This window comes from Mya arenaria, chromosome 1 (assembly GCF_026914265.1).
Source record: "Mya arenaria isolate MELC-2E11 chromosome 1, ASM2691426v1".
In the NCBI taxonomy this organism is placed as follows: domain Eukaryota; kingdom Metazoa; phylum Mollusca; class Bivalvia; order Myida; family Myidae; genus Mya; species Mya arenaria.
Window position 1 is genome coordinate 28598956 of NC_069122.1, and position 21168 is coordinate 28620123.

Below are 21168 nucleotides of genomic sequence, written 5' to 3' on the forward strand. Positions count from 1 at the left end.
TCATGATGGATGGCTTACCTTAAATGCATCCTAATGATGGATGGCTTACCTTAAATGCATCCTCATGATGGATGGCTTACCTTAAATGCATCCAAATGATGGATGGCTTACCTTAAATGCATCCTAATGATGTATGGCTTACCTTAAATGCATCCTCATGATGGATGGCTTACCTTAAATGCATCCTCATGATGGATGGCTTACCTTAAATGCATCCTCATGATGGATGGCTTACCTTAAATGCATCCTAATGATGTATGGCTTACCTTAAATGCATCTTCATGATGGATGGCATACCTTAATGCACTAACACATCTTTGCATCCTCATGATGGATGGCCTATACCTTTGATGTCAATATTGTAAGTAGTAGGTTAAAATCAATTTTCAAATCTGAAAATTTATCTTGGAAAGAAAGTGTGTTTCGGTCATGGCCTAGATTTTGGTGTAAGGACTTTGTAAATCATTGAAATTCATGATCTGCTGGGCGGGTATTCATAAAACATAAACAACTTGTTTCTTAACTTTAGTCAAATTCCTAAATTTTCTGCAGTCAATTTAAACAAAAGTATTAGTAATTTTGACATAAAAGTATGTTTTTTTACCAAATCAATGACAATAAGGTATTTAAGATATTTAGAGATGAAGCCATTATTTCATATGATAAGTGAGAAACTTCTGGAAATTTCTTATTAGTAAAGAAATGACTTAAAATGTTTTATGAATGCTGGCCCTGGGGTAGTATTCATAAATGTTAAAGTCACAAAATAAGTCATTTCTTAAATTAAGTTGATTTTCTAATGTTTTATAGTCAAATGAATAGGACAGTATAAGTGTTTTTATACACATAAAAGTATGTATTTTTGAAAAATTAATTAAAATATTTACCTTACTATATCATATAAAAATACAGATTCATAAGTTAGGAAAATGACTTAAGTTAGAATATTAAAACTGGCCCTGATGTTGATCAAGGGAGCTAACAAATACAAGTATACGCTATGCAACTTTGTCATTCAGTTTGTAGTTATTTCCCTTACATAATGGATTTATCATATATGCACACAGTAGTTCGATACCATGTTTACTTAACTCTTTCATATTTTAAATTTATTGGTAGTTAGTTTTTTTTTCTGTATATCTATTGTTTTTTATTTCAGTTTAATATCATTATTTACACGTTTCATATATTTCTCCTTGAGCCATATACATAATATTAATGTATTTTTAGAGCCATGAAACTACTGGTGACCTTTTGACCTAGCTGTGACCTATCTAAGGCAGTCAATTTTCACAATGAATGGTCAGCCTTGGTAAAAACACAGTGACCATTGAAAACTTAGCCGCCATTTTATCTTAAAGCAAAGAGTGCAACTTCTGTTTCTCCATAAATATTCATTGATTCTCCAAGCTTTCGGATATGTTAAGCATCCTAATATTCACACGGTGAACCACATTTTCGATCTCTGTGTCTGCAAAGTATATAGTGTCGTTATACTTATAGTTATGAGTGTTTTTTCATGCATAAAATAAATATCTCTGAGGTGCATTTGGTTGTGTTCTAAATTACAATACCTACAAAGTTGTTCAATGCTCAGAAAAGCTAATTATTTGGATTTAAATGGCATTGTTAAAGTCATTAATCAGGAAAGTGTGTGCATATTTGACAGTGAGCATATATAAATAAACAGGTAAGGTTTCGTACTATTGTTTACATTCTGTTACGTTAAGCTATTTTGAGATATTCATTTGTCAATTTTGGTTATCATAAACTATGTCAGATAATTCACTAGGGGATTAGGGGTAGGTGTAGGTGGGATGGGGGTGGTGAGGGAGGGGTGCAGTGGTGGAGTGGGGTGGGCTGGGGCTGTTGATGTGAACGTGATTATGTATCTATGTAGGTAGTGGGGAAAATATATAAGTTTTTTTGGGGGGGGGGTTACATGTGAACTTGTTAATGTATATATGTAGGTAGTGGGGGAAATATATACATGTATGTTTGGGGGGGGGGGGGTTACATGTGAACTTGTTAATGTATTTATGTAGGTAGTGGGGAAAATATATACATGTATGTTTGGGGGGGGGGGGTTACATGTGAACTTGTTAATGTATTTATGTAGGTAGTGGGGGAAATATATACATGTATGTTTGGGGGGGGTTTCATGTGAACTTGTTAATGTATTTATGTAGGTAGTGGGAAAATATATACATGTATGTTTGGGGGGGGGGTTACATGTGAACTTGTTAATGTATTTATGTAGGTAGTGGGGAAAATATATACATGTGTGTTTGGGGGGGGTTACATGTGGACTTGTTAATGTATTTATGTAGGTAGTGGGGGAAATATATACATGTATGTTTGGGGGGGGGGGGGGTTACATGTGAACTTGTTAATGTATTTATGTAGGTAGTGGGGGAAATATATACATGTATGTTGGGGGGGGGGTTACATGTGAACTTGTTAATGTATTTATGTAGGTAGTGGGGGAAATATATACATGTATGTTGGGGGGGGGGGGTTACATGTGAACTTGTTAATGTATTTATGTAGGTAGTGGGGAAAATATATATGTTTGGGGGGGGGGGGGGGGGGTTACATGTGAACTTGTTAATGTATTTATGTAGGTAGTGGGGGAAATATATACATGTATGTTTGGGGGGGGTTACATGTGGACTTGTTAATGTATTTATGTAGGTAGTGGGGAAAATATATACATGTATGTTTGGGGGGGGGGGGTTACATGTGAACTTGTTAATGTATTTATGTAGGTAGTGGGGAAAATATATACATGTATGTTGGGGGGGGGGGGGTTACATGTGAACTTGTTAATGTATTTATGTAGGTAGTGGGGGAAATATATACATGTATGTTGGGGGGGGGGGTTACATGTGAACTTGTTAATGTATTTATGTAGGTAGTGGGGGAAATATATACATGTATGTTTGGGGGGGGTTACATGTGAACTTGTTAATGTATTTATGTAGGTTGTGGGGAAAATATATACATGTATGTTTGGGGGGGGTAACATGTGAACTTGTTAATGTATTTATGTAGGTAGTGGGGAAAATATATATGTTTGGGGGGGGGGGGGGGTTACATGTGAACTTGTTAATGTATTTATGTAGGTAGTGGGGGAAATATATACATGTATGTTTGGGGGGGGGGGGTTACATGTGAACTTGTTAATGTATTTATGTAGGTAGTGGGGGAAATATATACATGTATGTTGGGGGGGGGGTAACATGTGAACTTGTTAATGTATTTATGTAGGTAGTGGGGGAAATATATACATGTATGTTGGGGGGGGGGGTACATGTGAACTTGTTAATGTATTTATGTAGGTAGTGGGGAAAATATATATGTTGGGGGGGGGGTTACATGTGAACTTGTTAATGTATTCATGAAGGTAGTGGGGAAAGATATACAAATAATATAATTCATGAGAACGCACCATTTCAGTTTCACAATAGTCAAAAATTTCCAAGACCATTATGCTCTATTTTAAATGCGTACACTCCGCTGAGACAGCAACAAAAAATTCTTTTAATCATGTAAAATCATGTATTATAAGCCTCATTCAACAGATATTGATAATTCTATGCTTATTTTGAGGAAATACTGTACTGCCAAATATGAGACCATCTGGGGCCTTAATTACATATTCATAAAGCATCTTAAGTCGTTTCCTAACTTATGTTGATTTGTTAAAAATTTCATAGTCAATCTAAAAGAAATTTATGTTTTAATGTTTTTAACAATAAAGTATTTATAAGGTCAATAAAATAATGAATTTTGGAAGTTTTTATATTTCAGATGGCTAAAAAGTTACTAAAATTAAAAAAGTGACTTAAGTTAGAAGATGTCCTACTTAACAAGTTTTATAAATACCGCCCCAAGTGTTCATTTTAAGTCTCTCGCCTAAGAGATTGTGTCCATTTGAGCCTCATTTTAAAAAGCAATATTTCATGGCCAATATTGTTTGGCAACACAAAAGTGCACTGGACACAGTGACGCAGTTTAATTTGAAAAAAAAATACTTGAAAGAAAGGTTGAAACTGTGCATAATGTTAAAAATGCCTGTAAATTTATTTTCTAAAACTGAAATCGAATCAAGTTGAAAGTAACTATTTTATTATGTAGTCAGATTCCGTTTAGGAGTTTATGTAAGCTACGTAAGTGTTGTCGGATTTGGTGCAATTTTGTTCAATGGTTACCGGTATTCAACATTTGATTATATTACAAAAGCCTCACTCTGTAATGCTTCATAAATTTGCTTTTTAAAATTTCATCATTCAGAATTGATATGCCACATATGGAAGTAGTCTGAATTAGATATATATCAATGTGAGCCATGAATTAGGTTTAAAGATAGGCAAAAATTTTAACTATTATAAGTAGTCGCTGGTTGGTTATAAGCAGTCGCTGGTTGGTTATAAGTAGTCGCTGGTTGGTTATAAGTAGTCGCTGGTTGGTTATAAGTAGTCGCTGGTTGGTTATAAGTAGTCGCTGGTTGGTTAGTTTAATTTTTGAGACGGTTCAACCGAAACCTATTGAGAACCCTGTTGACACTGCTGTTCTTACCAAATACCCAACATTGAATGAGTTATTTTAAATCCAAATCTCTGATTCCTTCCAAATTTTATTACCAATTATAAGGACCAACTGTATCAGTGTATATGCCAGATCTCGCCATTTATAACCAGCTTCAGTCGAGGTCTGACAGACTTTTAAAGGCAAAATGCCCTTAGATACAGTTCTGTTAATTAAGGCTCTGATGTTTTTATGTGTGTAAGGCCTCGCATCGTTTTTTGGCTGTAAACGTTAACAAAATTGCAGGCCATTTAACCGAAACAGTCACATGAGTGAGAAGAACGGGAAAATATCCACAGTATTTTCTGTGTCGTGTGCAGTTAGCGATTGGTGGATTCTTCAGGCAAACAGTCTGAAGTAGGGCAACATTTCTCTAAATTTGAACAAGATCGATGTTTGCTCAAGGGTTAAATGCAACTTCTGTGGAATGGAATTGTTGGTCGTTAGAGGGATAAATGCAATTAACTTCTGTGGAATGGAATTGTCAGTCCTTAGAGGGATAAATGCAACTTCTGTTGAATGGAATTGTCGTATTCGAGGGGAAAATACAGGGACGATGACGAAGCATTTGTAGCACGCCCACAAATCTCTTAAAGAAGAAACCATATTATCTGTTAATATAAACAGTCACAAATAATTCTATCTCATAACATGCTGATTTACGATAATTTGCGATAATTTGCCTTAATTGTTTTTAAGGTTAGATAGTAAACACAAATTTCTCTAAATATTTTTTTTCATATTGTTAATCCCCTTGAGCAAAATGTGTGTATACGGAGCAAAATGTGTCTATACGAAATCAAATAAATATGAATGAACAATTGGGAAATCATAAAAATGATTAATTTATGCAAAGATTTACCGTATTTTCTCGACTATAAGACCGGGAAATTGGGTCCCGATTTTTACCCCAAAAGTAGGGGACCTGTCTTATAAGTGAGTCGATAAAATATTAAAAAAAGATTCAAGTCAAAATCAGTAAAATTTTACATAGGGTATTCGTCTATCCAGTATATCGTCTGTATGGGGCAATTAAGTAAACAACAACACGAAATCTCTTCACCGCGCGTGCTCTGACGTCACACAGTGTACCGTTATATCTGCATTTTTTTCTCATGGCGCGTGTCAGTATAATTAGTTTGACAGATATATCAAATCAATAAATTGGAATCTTAATATGATGTAGGTACCTAACTGTCAATTTGATTAAGCAAAAAAATGACAATGCGAATATGAATCCTTTATGTTCGTCGCCAATCAAGGGACAATATTGCCTAAAGCATTATTGCTAAACAAACACCTATTCATGCCTCGGCTTTTCGCAGTTATGTTATTGAAGCCATTTATTTTGCCGAAGAACTTCATTGGTGTCTTCAATAAAAAAATAAACTAAAACAAACAAATGTTGTTATTGATAAATTATTACAATTCCGATAAGTAACGACCTGCAAACTTAAACGCGTAACCATGTACTCATTTTTAACCTACCTCCAAAAAGAGAGCTCACAGTTGACCGCCATTTTCTTTGAGTAAAACAAAAACAGTTACCGCGAAAGTCGATAATTCTCCGTTGAGCTTGAACATTTTTACACATTAGGAAGAATTTTAGCATTTTAGATTTGCTTAAAAATTGACCCCGTCTTATAAGCGAGTCGAAACAAAAAGCACCAGATTACATGGGCAAAGTTAGGGGGCCGTCTTATAAGCGAATCGCCTTATAGTCGAGAAAATACGGTATGAAATATACGTACAGGTTAACAGTCAATTTTGATAATAACTTTATTTACTAAGATGTTAAATAAATGGCATCGCTTTTTTTTATATCATGTGTACACGTTTACAAAAAATTGTAGACGTTGGAGTCTTACTGTTAAGAGTCTTAAAACTTGACTGTTAGTGCACTTCAAGTGCACTTCTACTTATCAATTTATATTCATGATGTCATGACCAGCTTGTGCCCTAAAATGGCCAATATAGGAATCCAAATTTATCACATATTTTGGAGTTTTAGGTTAAGGTATTCATTGTTCATATCACAGAATCAGAAAAAAAGACCCACAAAAAGACCCCCTCTTATCACTTATAAGGCATTTTATTAGGGCATGCACGATAATTGAAGAGATTCATTTTTTTTATGGTATATATAGACAAAATGACACACATGTCTTAAGGATAGAAAATAGATAGACTGTATACATACTCCTTTTTTATGTCCTTTTTATCATCATTTTTCTAGACGTATAATAAATATTACCTCAATTTGTCCTTCAGATGATGGGAAATCATCAATGATCATCAATGATCATATTATGTCCTGAATATACAGTTCACCAAGCTAAGAACAAGCAACATTGGATATATCCAATATATTGTAGACATTACTTACTGTGACTTAGCCCAAATAATTGTATGTGGACAGATTTAAAAAAAAAAAAAATTCTATGGCAAATCCTTCACGTTAGGGATAAGATTTTTAGAGCCCCATATTGATCATTATTTCAGACTAACTGTCACAGTAACAGTCCTGCTATAAATGTGAACCACAGACACAGATATTGATAAAGACTTCAAAGGCAGACAATCCAATATATTGTAGGCATTACTTACCACAGACTACTAAATATATTCCCTATATATATTCTGTAGACAATTGACCAATTTGCATGCGAAATAACACTGATTTCTAGTGCTTCTCGACCGCTAACAACATATATGGGGAGAAAGCTCCACTTGTGTGCTAAACATTAAACAACAGATAAAAAGTTGTGTTTCGCCTAAGAAAAATTAAATTGGTTGAAGTTGTATTCGGTAAAATGACAATATCTGGTGTACAGGACAAGCATTGCGGTAAAAATGTGAACAATAAAAAGAAGATCAAGTAGATTCATCATGTTAATCAGTCTGTTTTTGAAATCACATTAAACCATTCGGCTTCAAAACCAAATGGTAGCCATTGGTCTTAGATTGTAAAACCATGCTTTGATTCATGGTGTAAATTAAAGGAAATGAGGCATGTAACAATGAGAAGGCACTTTCGAATTGTGGTGTATTATGCCTTTTAATACTGCTATAAATGTGCATCACTTACACAGATATTGATAGAGACTTCAAAGGCAGACTATCTATAATATTGTAGGACATGACTTTGTAACTCTGACCCTGCTATAAATGTGCAACACAGACACAGATATTGATAGAGACTTCAAAAACAGACTATCCAATACATTGTGGGACATGACTTTTTAACTCTGACCCTGCTATAAATGTGCAACACAGACACAGATATTGATAGAGACTTCAAAAACAGACTATCCAATACATTGTGGGACATGACTTTTTAACTCTGACCCTGCTATAAATGTGCAACACAGACACAGATATTGATAGAGACCTCAAAAACAGAATATCCAATACATTGTGGGACATGACCTTCTAACCTCTGACCCTGCTATAAATGTGCAACACAGACACAGATATTGATAGAGACTTCAATGGCAGAATATCAAATATATTGTAGGACATAACCTTCAACATGTGACCCTGCTATAACTCTCACCCACAGTGCAGCACAGACACCAACATTGATTATAGGGACTTTAATAGCACTAGGATACAACATGGCTTTGCATGTGTATCTATGTAGAGGTCTTTTAGTAACAGTTGGATGACTGGAAGTAACATTTGAAGGATGTGAGCGTAGCGACAAGCCCCTTATTGGCTAACACATTGCAAACGCAAAATCTGATGCAAGTGTGTATCAGATGAGTTGCAGTAGGCCGACCTTTAAACACCTGTGAAATTTAAATTCTTAATGATTTAGCCTTAAGTACTCACTGATTGCGTATATCATTGGCTGAAAATGTAGGTTGTATTCTAAATAATATTAAAATTACATGTATAAATTACTGACTAATGAGACCAATACGCAGAACATAGTATCTGCTTTATCCAAGTGTAAGCTTCTTTGTTTATGTTACCAGCATTTTCTTAATGCCTTTCTGCGCCAATCTGATCAGCACTATTCTTTATCTAAATGTCCTCTGCATTTTATATTAAGGAACCATCAATTAATTGCTATTGAGCTGTTAAAAATAACAATTATAACAGTTGAAATTCAATTATCGGATATTTGAGCATAACAATATTAATTAAGCATAAATAAATTTTTTAGAAACAAATACAAAAATTTAAAGTAGCATATTCACTGTTAGCATCTTAATAACAAAATCTTCTACCAATTTGAAAATGGAAAAAAATAGAAGGAGGCGGCTTAAATAACATGTGTTACGTGCGTCGTGTATAGATTTGTTTCTGGTGTCAAGTATTCTCACAATATTAATTGCGAAAGGGCAAGGTGTGCCGTGCAGCAACTGTTACAAAAAAAGGGGTTCATACACTGGTCACCACGAGTCACAAACCGATTTCAATATTATAAAACAAGTAAGGGACGTTAATTTCTGCATAATTTTTTTGACAGAAAAGATATAATTTTTTTTTTAACCTAATATTTAAACAACTATGCTATGCTATTTTCTGCTTCTACACATGTGAATTTTTTTAGATTTGCTTGTATTTTAATGATGCAATCCTTAGGCAAAATTTCAGCATTGCATCGCTATACAAAATTCTGTCAAGTTGAAAATTTGGCCAAGGATTGCATCATTTGAATACAAGCAAATCAAAATGTATCACACATGTAGAAGCAGAAAATAGCATAGCTCTTTTATAAACTAAGAAATATTTGCATTTTTCTGTCAAAAAAGTTATTTCCAAATGAACGGTCAATTATAATTGTTTGTTTACATCAGTGGTGACCAATGTGAGAACCCCTTTGATGTCACATGATTTCTAACCTTGTATATTTAACTGGCAGATTGGTATGACCATTCATTTGGGCGTGACTGGTCTGTAGCCTATGGCTAGACATTAGACCGTCATTTCAGGGGTCACAAGTACGATCCCCAACCTGGACACTAAAATAACTCGCCCTCTTTAGGGAGGTATATTAATCAGGGGTACTGTGTTACTGAGTCTTAATAATTGTACATAATTTTCCAGATTTTCTACTATCCCTATGAGAGGTTTGGGGTAGTGTTGTGCCAATGATCGATCATAATTTACACTATGTTCCTGGTGGCCACGGCAGCCCTGTTTGCCCGAAACGTATTGCGCCGTGGGATTTTGGCAATTTTTGTCTCCATAAACAAGTTGTGTTAGGTTGTGCTAAGTTTCCTCACGTTTTATTAAGATAACCGTGACAAGCCGTAGGGGCGAAAAAGTGGTTCATCCAAGGCGCACTAAGGTCCCGGCGCGGTCTACCAGGGATGCATGTAATTTGCGTCCCGGTCCGATACGTTCTGATAGGATCCCTCACGTAGTTCAAGTCTTCATCCAGGTCTGATACGTTTTCCACGTTTTGTCAAGGCCTCCTATGCATCGCAAGCGAACACCGCAGAGCTTTGGATTACATTTGTGTCCACGGTATAAAGAAAATCCCCCAGGCAACAGCAATCACTGTATCAGCATACTTCGACAAGTAAACATGAATTCCCAAAATGAAGAAGATTTTGTGTTTTCACCGCAAATGAAACGTAACGAAACGGCTATCGTCTACCCTAGCTTGCCGTGAAAACAGTGACAAAACGAAGCACAACGTGACAAAACTAGAAAGGAACTTAAGATACCGGGGATAAAATATGATTCCCGCCCCCCCTACGGACGATTTATAAGTTGTGTAACGGCCTATTACCTACTGTCACGTACTGTCACGTGTCATTGCGTTTACCCCATTTTACTACGACCTACTACGTTTCTCATCCACACCGTGGCTGCCGTGGCATTTTTTTTGACAGTTTCAAATTCTGGCCCGGCATGCACGCAATAACGGTCTGTCACGTTTGCATATCCCGTTCCCCGCGCTGTCTCACTTTTATCCCGTTTTCTCCACGGTTGTCTGAAACGGGGCTGCCATGGCCACCGGGAACATAGTGTAAACGTAGCAGAAGGGTCCTTTGTGTCAGTGAAATACATGGAACCATGGTAGCTCTAACTAGTGTTCCATGTTATGTCTTTGCACTATATGCCCAACAATAAGGATTGAAATTCGGACCAAAGTCATAATCGATCATCGAAAATAATCGGACGAGCCATTTCGATCAATCATCGATTATATAATCGAAACGGAGCAAGTCCGTACCGTTTCCCGTTTTAAAGAAAATCAGTAAATACACAACACAGTTACTCCCCTTTGCCGTACATTAGCGATAATCGATTATGGAATAATGAAATTGATTATCGCCGACCTCGGACACAAGTAATCGACTTTGGACAATACTCAATCATCGTTTTATCCCAACAATGTAACAATATTGATACTCTTGGGCTATACTCATGCAGTCACATTCCATCATAAAAGGCCCACAGCATTTGGTTGATGCAAAAAATGTTGTTGTTTTGTTTTTGTTTTTTAACACATTAATATCATGTTAACTCCTTTGACTGTATGATCAACGCAAACAAAAGGCGTATGATTTAGGTACAAATAAAAAAATATAAGCTATCTTGGCGCTTTTTTTTAACTGGAGAATGTATTGCTACATAGCTATTTATTAAAAAACAAAATTTAAAAGGTAATATTATTTTATCTTTACCTATTTAATCATACCCTTTATTTTGATTTTCAACAAATAAGTTGAACATAACAAATAATTTAAACATGAAAATGCATTAAACTATTATTTTTGGCATCAACTTTATAATATATTGTGTGCCTTTGAAGCCCACATTCCAATGTGCATTTTGATGCACAGTTGTTGACGGAAGCATCTGTTTACTGATATTGGTGGGGGCTTTTTTCTTTCAATTTTCAATTTCTTTCATCATGAGAAAAGTTTGTATGAAGTAAAATAGTTTAACAAGTGCTCCTACTGGGCACTCAAAATAGCGACCAGAACTCGTTTTTTTTTTTTTTCTCAGGAAACTGAAATAAAGCGTGATTCTATAACGTCTCAAATTACATGACAATCTAGCTAAAATAAGATATTCAGGGGCGGATCCAGGATTAGATGTTACGGGGGCGTAACTTAGGGCTGTAACCTTTTGACTTGTGCCCCTACAACTGAACCAAAATTTAGTTGGTATAAAGTGATTTCAGGGGTGTTTCTGGGTACTCCCTCAAGAAAATGTTATTTCTGGTTTGAAATCAGGTGCATGTTGAGCGTAATTAATTACTTTTTTTAATGCTCCTTTAAAAACATTCATACCATTTGATATGGCAATTTATTTAATTATTTCTAGTATTTAGGGTGTCTGCTTTATAAATAGGAGAAGTTGATCAAGGTTTTGTCACGATAGCCTTGACACAATGATGTTGGCGTGGTGTCAAAAACTATTCAAGGTATTTCAAATGATATACTGTACACCGTATTGTTCCTAGAGAAAATACATATTAAATTGTTGTTTTGAAATAAAAATATGTTTATTTGAAGGACATTTATGATGTAAACAAATCATTCTAGTCTGCTGCAGATAATCCCAAGTAACTAATGAATAAATGGTTTAAATGTGGTAAGGGGGTTTGGGCTTTGAGGGGCTTGTGGGTGGGGGCAATTTTGAAACATGTTACTACAACATTACATTGTTACTTTTTGTTGAAACGAAAAAAATTGTTGCATTGAAAATGTGATCTTCAACTTTGCCAAGTTATCTGGGAAAACCAACTTGCCTGATTTTGGTAATATGAACGCCATCAAAACTAATTGCCAGACATACATACAGTCACCATTTCGTGATTAGGAGCTGTAATAAAATTGTGACACTTGTGCTAAATATGTTGGATTTTATATTTTATAAAAAAAAACGAAAAACAGAAATCATGAAAATGTGCTTTTATCTGGCGACATTAACAGAATGTAATGAAAGAATAATTAAAAAAGAGAACTATTTTCCCCTACATTTTTAATTAGTTGTGCTGTCAAGCGGATGTTGAAGTTAAGTTAAAGTCAGGGTAACCAGAAGTGTCACGTTGTCTTGATGGCTATTGATTTTCAATACGTATTTTCTTCTGGAGAGATATATAATGTGCATGAAGCTTATAAATAAGGTTTTGTGGTTTTATTGAAGTTTTCTCATTACCAGTTTCACCATTCGTTCTGTTCCATGTGGATACACTATCTTAGTTTTGGATTTTGAAATCTGATGCTCCGAAAAAAGACTGTTTTGATTTTTCCACATACGTCTAAAACTTATTTCTGGTGAGGACTTGAGTAATAAGTAATTGAGTGGTATATTTTGTAATAAATTAGAGTTTATTTTCATTCTTACTATCACTTGATGAAATAGTTCATATAAAAGCACAAATTAAATGCTGATAGTTCAGTCGCCTTTGTTACATGTAGCAGCGCTTTAGGAACACTTTAAACTAGAATATTGAGCAGCTTAGAAAAGTTGAATATAGGTTCAAGCATTACATATTAGTTTGCATGTAGTTAAAACAGTTTTATGAATAATTTCGCAATGTAAGAGATTGATGCTACGTACTCAATATGTCTGGCTTTTAAAACATGAAAGAAATTTTATACGGAGATAAATCAAGTTGGCTATGTTAAGATTATTTATTATAAATATTTTATGGGAAAACATCTATGATAAATTAATATGGCACTCTCACAAGGCATGCTTTGTAATAAATGGCTGGATTATCGAAATAAAGGTATATTGAAAATATATGTGATATATACTATTCTTCATGATTTTTTTTTTTGTACATAATAGATACAAGGAACATAATAATCAAGACCTGCTAACCCTTATTGAAAGTTATAGGAAAATTTGTATCTTGCAAATTTAATTTTTTAAAAATATATCCAATATCAATTTCAAAAAGGCCATTTTATAAATTGTATGAAAATAAAAGCTTCCTTTTTAAAGATGCTTTCAAATGGGATTCTGCCAGTACATTTTTATTTTCAAACTGTGTTGCCTGTATATACGAACCATCTCTTTGGCACCTCTCACGCTTTAACACAGATGTATGTCTTTATACGTCTGTATTGTAAAGTCTGTGTCTGCACACTCCTTGGAGATAATTTATTTAGTCCCTGATTAATCTTCTACCGAAGACGGATTAATTTGATTTCCAAGAATTGCACACACTTTATTTGATAGTTGCGAAATCAATGTCACACCATATGTGCAGCTATGAGGACGATTATTCTCCCATTTTCCCTGTTGCATTGTGGATTATTGTTTTAACGAGAGTAATTTTAGGAAATGAAACTTCTGAGATTTATATATTAGTGATAATTGATGTAAATGCTTTATTTTTGTAAGATTTGAAAAAAATAAAATAAAATAAACATTTTCTATTTGCAGTTTTACCCCAGAGTGAGGGTCACCATGGTGGCCTAGTGACCGGTTATCATGGCAACCACTTGTACGTAGACAGCATGGTTCTCGGAAGCCCAAGTGGTCCGATGCTTCCGATGGACTCTGATATACACATGGCAGGTGGAGACATGCATTACGATATACACATGGGGGCGGGGATGGGTGACCGGGCGATATCGTCTAGTACGGGCGGCCTGGGTGACGGGAAGAAGCGGAAAGGGGGTGGAGTCGTGGGGAAGAGTATTGAGGAAGAGTTATGTAGGATTTGTGGCGATCGTGCATCAGGATACCATTATAATGCTCTAAGCTGTGAGGGATGTAAAGGTATGCTAGTGTATTGTTTTAGTCAGAATTATAAAGTATATAAGGTCTATTTAAATTTACAATTGGTTTGGGTTACCTGACCCTACCTACGAAAATGGCACTGACCCTACCATTTTTATTAAGTCAGTTGGTATTTTTTTTTTTTTAAACAAATGTGTGTTTTAATATGAAGTTTAAAACCTTACAATCTTTATGCGGAAGATTACTTTAACACCATTTAAGGAATGAATTGCAGGGTTGATTTCATTATTGGGGTATGAACGCAATTGGGCTGGTCGGAAGAGTTCTAAGGACTCCACGCATACTTTGACCAGCCCAATTGCATTCATATCCCCGATAATGACATCAACCCCGCAATTCATTACTGATATTTACACCAATAGTTCCTTATTTCATTCAAGAATTGTTACAAAAATAAATCATTTCAGTTAAGAAAACCTCTCAGTAATCCTTTCTTACCCATTCATGTAAATAGAACGACCCAACTAGCTGTAACCGGAAACATTTTTTCAAATGATGTCACAATAATGCGGGAAAAGATCAACCACTTGAAATCACTTTTAAATGTAAAATTGAAAACTTTTTGGCAACAATACATTTAAAATATAATAAATTTACACTTTCTAAAATGTTGATATATATGTTACGGGACCAGCACACACAATACAAACAATAACAAGATCAGTAGTGTTCATGTATATTGTTATGCAATGAATTGCGATCCATATCCAAAGATGTTGCGTTCTTCGCTTGATAAACGCAATTGCCGAAAGGCAGTTCATTTAAGGAATGGAAGTTGAGGTGTAAAATATTCTCCAATGATGACAATTATGTTCTTACTTAAATTTAAGTTTAATAAAAAAATAAGTTTAATAAAAATAAAAAGCCTATGTACCATGGCTACCTGGTTTTGAAGAGATTCAGTAACCCTAACAATACCATTTTTTTTGCCTTAACATGTCTGATTTATAGAACACCATGTCAAGGTTATGTTACAGCCTTCAGTCTGTGCAGCTTATGATTTTCAAACTCAATTTATGCAAGGTTTTCATTAGCATGTCTGATTTTTACAACACCATGTCAAGGTTATATCATAGTCTTCGGTGGCAAAAAAACATTTTGGGGGGTGGGCCTAAGGCATTAATATTTGCATCACTTGGTTGTGGAGGCTATATAGAAATCACTTTTTTCCATCCCTCTGTTGGTCCAGGAACATCAAGACAAGTCTACTTCCTTCCATAATTCCATATGTTTTTGAGGTATTGACTTCAAATTTCACGCACATATTGACTATGTTGAGTTGAAGTTTCGTGCAAAAGAAACACTAATTTGTGATCCTAAGTACTACTTTGCACTCTTTGGATGTTTTACAGGTTTAATCCGAACTTCTTTCCTTTACAAACATATGCATAACTCACTGTCGTATCAGGGCCGGCATGTGTGCTAAAATAAATTGAAAGCCTAATGTCTAAAACTATGCCAAGAATACACCGGAACAAAGCTTTTATGCAAAAAATGAAAACATTTTATTAGAAATATAAACGCCTAAAACTCATCGAATGAATAGTATTTTGTTATTGTATAGCAGGGAAATCATAGTATTTAAAGCATTAGCAACACGAAACCTGAGATACAACTATTTTGACATTCAGACAATCATTATTGTTTCTTATGTCATAAAAGTAATATAATAAATACACCATTACAAATAACTTGCGGTTGGTAATAATTTCTGGAACATCTTGGGCTAAACTCAAGAGTGAAAAGCATTATGTTACCTTCCTACCAAGCCTCCATTATTTTGACCCACATTAATCTGATAGATATAGCTATCTAAAAATAGTTATATTCTGCTAAAACTAAAACGCTGGGATACAGAAATACACCGCAGAAATAGTCAAACAAGCATGAACTCATACTCGGAACGCAATACAACTAATCTATTTTTATAGCTTCGATGTCATTCTGCTAAACATAGAGCGCATTGAGACAAAAATATGGGTTAAAACGACATGAAAAGAAGTAGTTTTTTGGAGTTTGCAGTCTTAAAACTACCTACGTGCATGCGCAGATAGTCTAAAAACTGGTTTGCTTTTAAAAACTAAAAATCTCAAGCCTTATTTAACATCTGTAATAGTCTTTTTATGCCCCCGAAGGTGGGCATATTAAAATTGCACCGTCCGTCCGTCCGTCCGGCTCTGTAACTTTCTCTTGTATGGACAGATTTTAAAATAACTTGCCACATGTGTTCCACATACCAAGACGACGTGTGGCGTGCAAGACTCGTGTCCCTACCTCAAAGGTCAAGGTCACACTTAGTGTTTATTCACAATGGAGTGCTGCATGTAAGGACATAGAGTATAGGTTGTCGTGTCCGGGCTGTAACTTTCTCTTGTATGGACAGATTTTAAAATAACTTGCCACATGTGTTCCACATACCAAGACGACGTGTCGCGTGCAAGACCCGTGTCCCTGCCTCAAAGGTCAAGGTCACACATAGTGTTTATTCACAATGGAGTGCTGCATATAAGGACATAGAGTATAGGTTGTCGTGTCCGAGCTGTACCTTTCCCTTGTATGGACAGATTTTAAAATAACTTGCCATATGTGTTCCACATACCAAGACGACGTGTCGTGTGCAAGACCCGTGTCCCTACCTCAAAGGTCAAGGTCACACTTAGTGTTTATTCACAATGGAGTGCTGCATATAAGGACATAGAGTATAGGTTGTCGTGTCAGAGCTGTTACTTTCCCTTGTATGGAGCAGTCTTGTTCTGGTATTGACCTCTTCTAAATAAAACAATGGAAAAACCAAACCAACTCAGGAACTAGTTTATACCGTAATTGGCAAAGGCATTTAAATTTACCGAAAATATTTAAAAAATTTGTGGCACTTGTCTTATAGCCAGTTATTGTAAAATAAGGGGGGCTTTTTAAAGTACCTGACGATATCTCCCTAAATGACATATCACACATGTTTAGTGTATTGTCATCAAATTCTCACCTCTGGCAGTATAGGCCAATTGTTGTAAAAAGAAGACAAACTTGAACACAACAATTGATTTGTAGGCAAAAGATTTATTATTAAATTTATTCAACAACAACACATGAAATATTTGAATACCGATTTTGACATTCGAATACCAAACAATTGATCGAATATTCGAATATTCGTTTGCATCACTAGTACCTATTTTCCTATTTCAATGCACTACATTGCAAGTTACCATGTAAAATAAAATGATTTGATCCCTTTAATTAATTTAATTAGGATTTAATGTCTTTACGATACCATCATTATTAATTCTCTGAGTAAAACATGCAATCATTAATGTGTTCTTAATGTTTATTAGATGATGCTGGGTCGAAAATGGAGAAAGATCTTGTTTAGCTGATATAGATTACGAAAGGTGAAGGTTTTATGCTCATGTTTGCAATAAATAATGTGCACTCATCGTCGATCAATTAATTACATCACGGTCAATTTGTACCACCCAAAATTTGGTCTCAAACAGTAGGTTTTCAGCTCTTTAAAGAGGTTCACTTGTAACTGTGCCGTTCTTGGTAGAATAATTTAAAGCTACAATTTTTTTGTCGGTTAATGTTCAACGAATGCAATTTAGGCCAAAATATTTTTGGTATATTAGGGTTACATTTTTTTCAAAAACAGGTGGGGTAGGTAAGCTTTTTTTATTAGCAGGATTTTTCATCGAAAAATTACACGTTATAGAATGGCGAAAAACAGGCGGACGGGCGGTTGGGCAGACGGGCAGTCTGGGGGGCAGGCATTAACAATTCTGCATTAAAGTTTTCATTTTATGTTATAAAATCAAGAATTTTTATCCAATGGTTATCAAACTTGGTCAGACTATTTGTCGGCATGTTATCTTGACTATAAATGAATGGGTCAGCTCGGGTCAAAAACAAGGTCACTGGGTCAAATTTTTAGAAGAAATATTTCACGGTAATAAATTCAACGATTTTTATCAAATCTTGATGAAACATGGTCAAAATTTAATATGGGTCAACCCGTGTCAAAATCTAGGTCACTAGGTCAAATCTGAGAAAAAATATTTCCATGTCATTTTTTTTTTCCATATCTTCATGAAACTTGGTCAGAATATTTGTCTGCATAATATCTTGCTTATTTTTTATATCGGTCATCCCGGGTCAAATTCTAGGTCACTAGGTCAAATCTTAGGAAAATCTTTCCACGTCATAAATTCAGCATTTTTTGTCAAATCTTTATGAAACTTGGTCAAAATATTGGCTGCATGATATCTTGAAAGTTCTTTAATATGTCCCCAGTCAAAATTTAGGTCACATTAGGTCAAATCTTAGGAGAAAGAATTCCATGGTCATAAAAATTCATTAATTTTTGTCAAATCTTTATGAAACTTGGTCAGAATATTTGTCTACATGTTGTCTTAAACATTTGTGAATATGGGTCACTAGGTCAAATATTTTCCGGATGTCATAAAAAAAAATGAAATCTTAGATGATGAAGTGTGTCATCTAGGGTCAAAAACTAGGTCTCTGGGACAGATCTTAATGGAAAAGCTGATGTATTTATAAAATGTTCATTTTTCCTCACACAAATGGAATAGTTTCTGTTGATCAGGTTATTTGTATGAACAATATCTCCGATAAATATAATTATGGGTCTTTTTGGTTAAAAATACTAGGTCACTAGCTCAAATCCTAGGTTTGCAAAATTGGATCGTCAAATAATAAATCTGGCTTTATATAATGCAGCATTTTTTATTTTTTATTAGGCTTTATATAAGAATGTTATTGTCATTTTTATGACGCTAGTTTCGGTGTCGGACTAACTACCCGAAGACGGCACAGCGAAGATTGCTAGAGGGGGTCGTCCCTGTGAATAAGATGACAGGTACCCAAATCAGACTTCCGATATTTATTGTCCAAGGTTAAATGACCAATTATAATAAACAAAATATTAAAGTAAATCAGCATAATGATGTAAATACATGAATATGTGACAATTAAGAATATTAACAATATTTGGGGAATATTGATAATAACAACGCTTAGCAATGTGAAAGGTACCAATAAATATGAATGTATTAAAATAGAGAAACAACTTGTATGACTAATATAAAGTATAAGTGAATTATAAAGTCAACAGTGTGTATTTGCAACATAATTGTAACAACAATATACATAACTTATTTTAGCCTATTTAAAGAACTTTTAATTGAATTCCAAGCTTTTAAGTCAAAAATATAATAACAATCTAATAACAGAGTAAAACCACATACCTGTGAATAAGATGACAAGTACCCAAATCAGACTTCCGATATTTATTGTCCAAGGTTAAATGACAACCTGGACCGGGAAGTCATGGGTTTAAATACTAAATTTGAGGCTGAGATGCCAACAACTGACATTGTCATCTTAAAGAGTTTTACTCAACTTAGAATTAAGAGTTTCCTTTAGATAATCTTTGTTTCTTTGATCTAATATATGCTTATCACAACTTGTCTGGCTTGCATAGGTGTTTAAGCCTAATTCTTATGATTAGCAAAACCATAGAACAAAAAAGATGCTAAAATGTAGTGACAACAGTCAAAAGTAAGAATTTAGTGTTGGCTTAAGAAATTACTGAAGTTATGCAAGTTGCAAATATGATGACAAAAATACAAAATATAATATATAATGTTTATAATATCAAGTAATGATATTATAAGTTATCTGAGTCAATTAAATAAACAATCATTTCTATACTAAATATGATAGGTCAATTTTAAGTTTAAATGTTTATTTTTTATATTGTACTTAAAACATTATTATTTAATATTTTGCAACAAAATATAATGCAAAAAGAATGATCATAATATCATCATTGGAGAATGGTTTTCAAGTTATCTTCTGTAAAAATCTTTAAAGGTTTTAAACCACATATAAAAACATACAATTAAAATATTTTTTATTTTTTACCTACTGGCTATAAAAACAGTAGGGTCAGTGCCTATTTCATGGGTAGAGTCAGGTAACCTAAACCAAATGTATTTTTTTTGGCCAAACTATACATATTTGGATACTTTCTGGGTGTATTAGCCCCATCTTTAGAAGTTTGTTCATGGTGAACCATGAAAGTATAAGCCAATTTGCCCATGTCTGCAGTCTGATTCCTTTGATGTATGACTTTGATTAACAGTTTTTATTAGGGCCTAAAAAAAAAGGTTTGGTTGTTACACCCATTTCAAAAATAGGTTATGAGGGTAGGTAGGGTTACGTAGTATGTGCATCCGTGCGTCCGTGCGATCGTGCGTTCGTGCGTCTGTAAACAATTGCTTGTGAACACGATACAGTCTTCAGTTTTTATTGTATCTCGATGAAACTTGTACAGTATCTAGATATCCATTAGAGCTTGGTTCCTTTCGAAAACCAGCCAGATCCGCCCATGAATGCCTAGATTATGGGCCATGAAAGTTTTAAAGAAATGCTCTCTATTTTTAGCCAGGTCTGCATGAGCGAATTCTATTTTTAGCCAAGTTTACATGTACATGTAAATTCAAGTCTAGAGTTAAGGGAGACAATTTGCAAGTATAGGATTTTGAGAGGCAATTTGCTTTTTGCTTCTGCAGCTGATTTTGTGAATTACTCTGCCTTGTTCTTGTTGAAAGCCCAAAGGCCATTTTTTAGCTTTAAGGTCTGTAGTTTGCGCATTCATCTTAACAAAATTGGTTGTGAATGTTTAAGTTATGCACCTGGTGTCATTACTGGCCACACCCAGGGTTCACAGGTTTGGTAAACATAAATCTGGAAAGGTTTGAAAATCTTTTTGTGTGTTCGTGCATCCATCTCAGCACAATTGATTGTGAATGTTTGTTCAAATTGATC

At 34.6% G+C, this 21168-nt stretch overlaps 1 protein-coding gene across 4 annotated transcripts in view; it reads left to right on the top strand.

The window, feature by feature from the left end:
* Window positions 1–1449: 1449 nt before the first annotated feature.
* The window catches only part of LOC128233846 (ecdysone receptor-like), a 72199-nt gene continuing 52480 nt past the window's right edge, over window positions 1450–21168 (top strand). Inside the window, exons 1-2 of one of the 4 annotated variants that reach the window (XM_052947714.1) lie at window positions 1450–1690; window positions 13963–14301. In XM_052947714.1, coding sequence (XP_052803674.1) covers window positions 14037–14301 — 265 coding nt within the window. In that variant the 5' untranslated portion in view covers window positions 1450–1690; window positions 13963–14036. Of the gene's footprint in view, window positions 1691–12675; window positions 12692–12768; window positions 12843–13200; window positions 13301–13962; window positions 14302–21168 lie in introns of those variants that run through there. The other 3 variants (XM_052947732.1, XM_052947724.1, XM_052947705.1) reach the window with 3 other exon arrangements.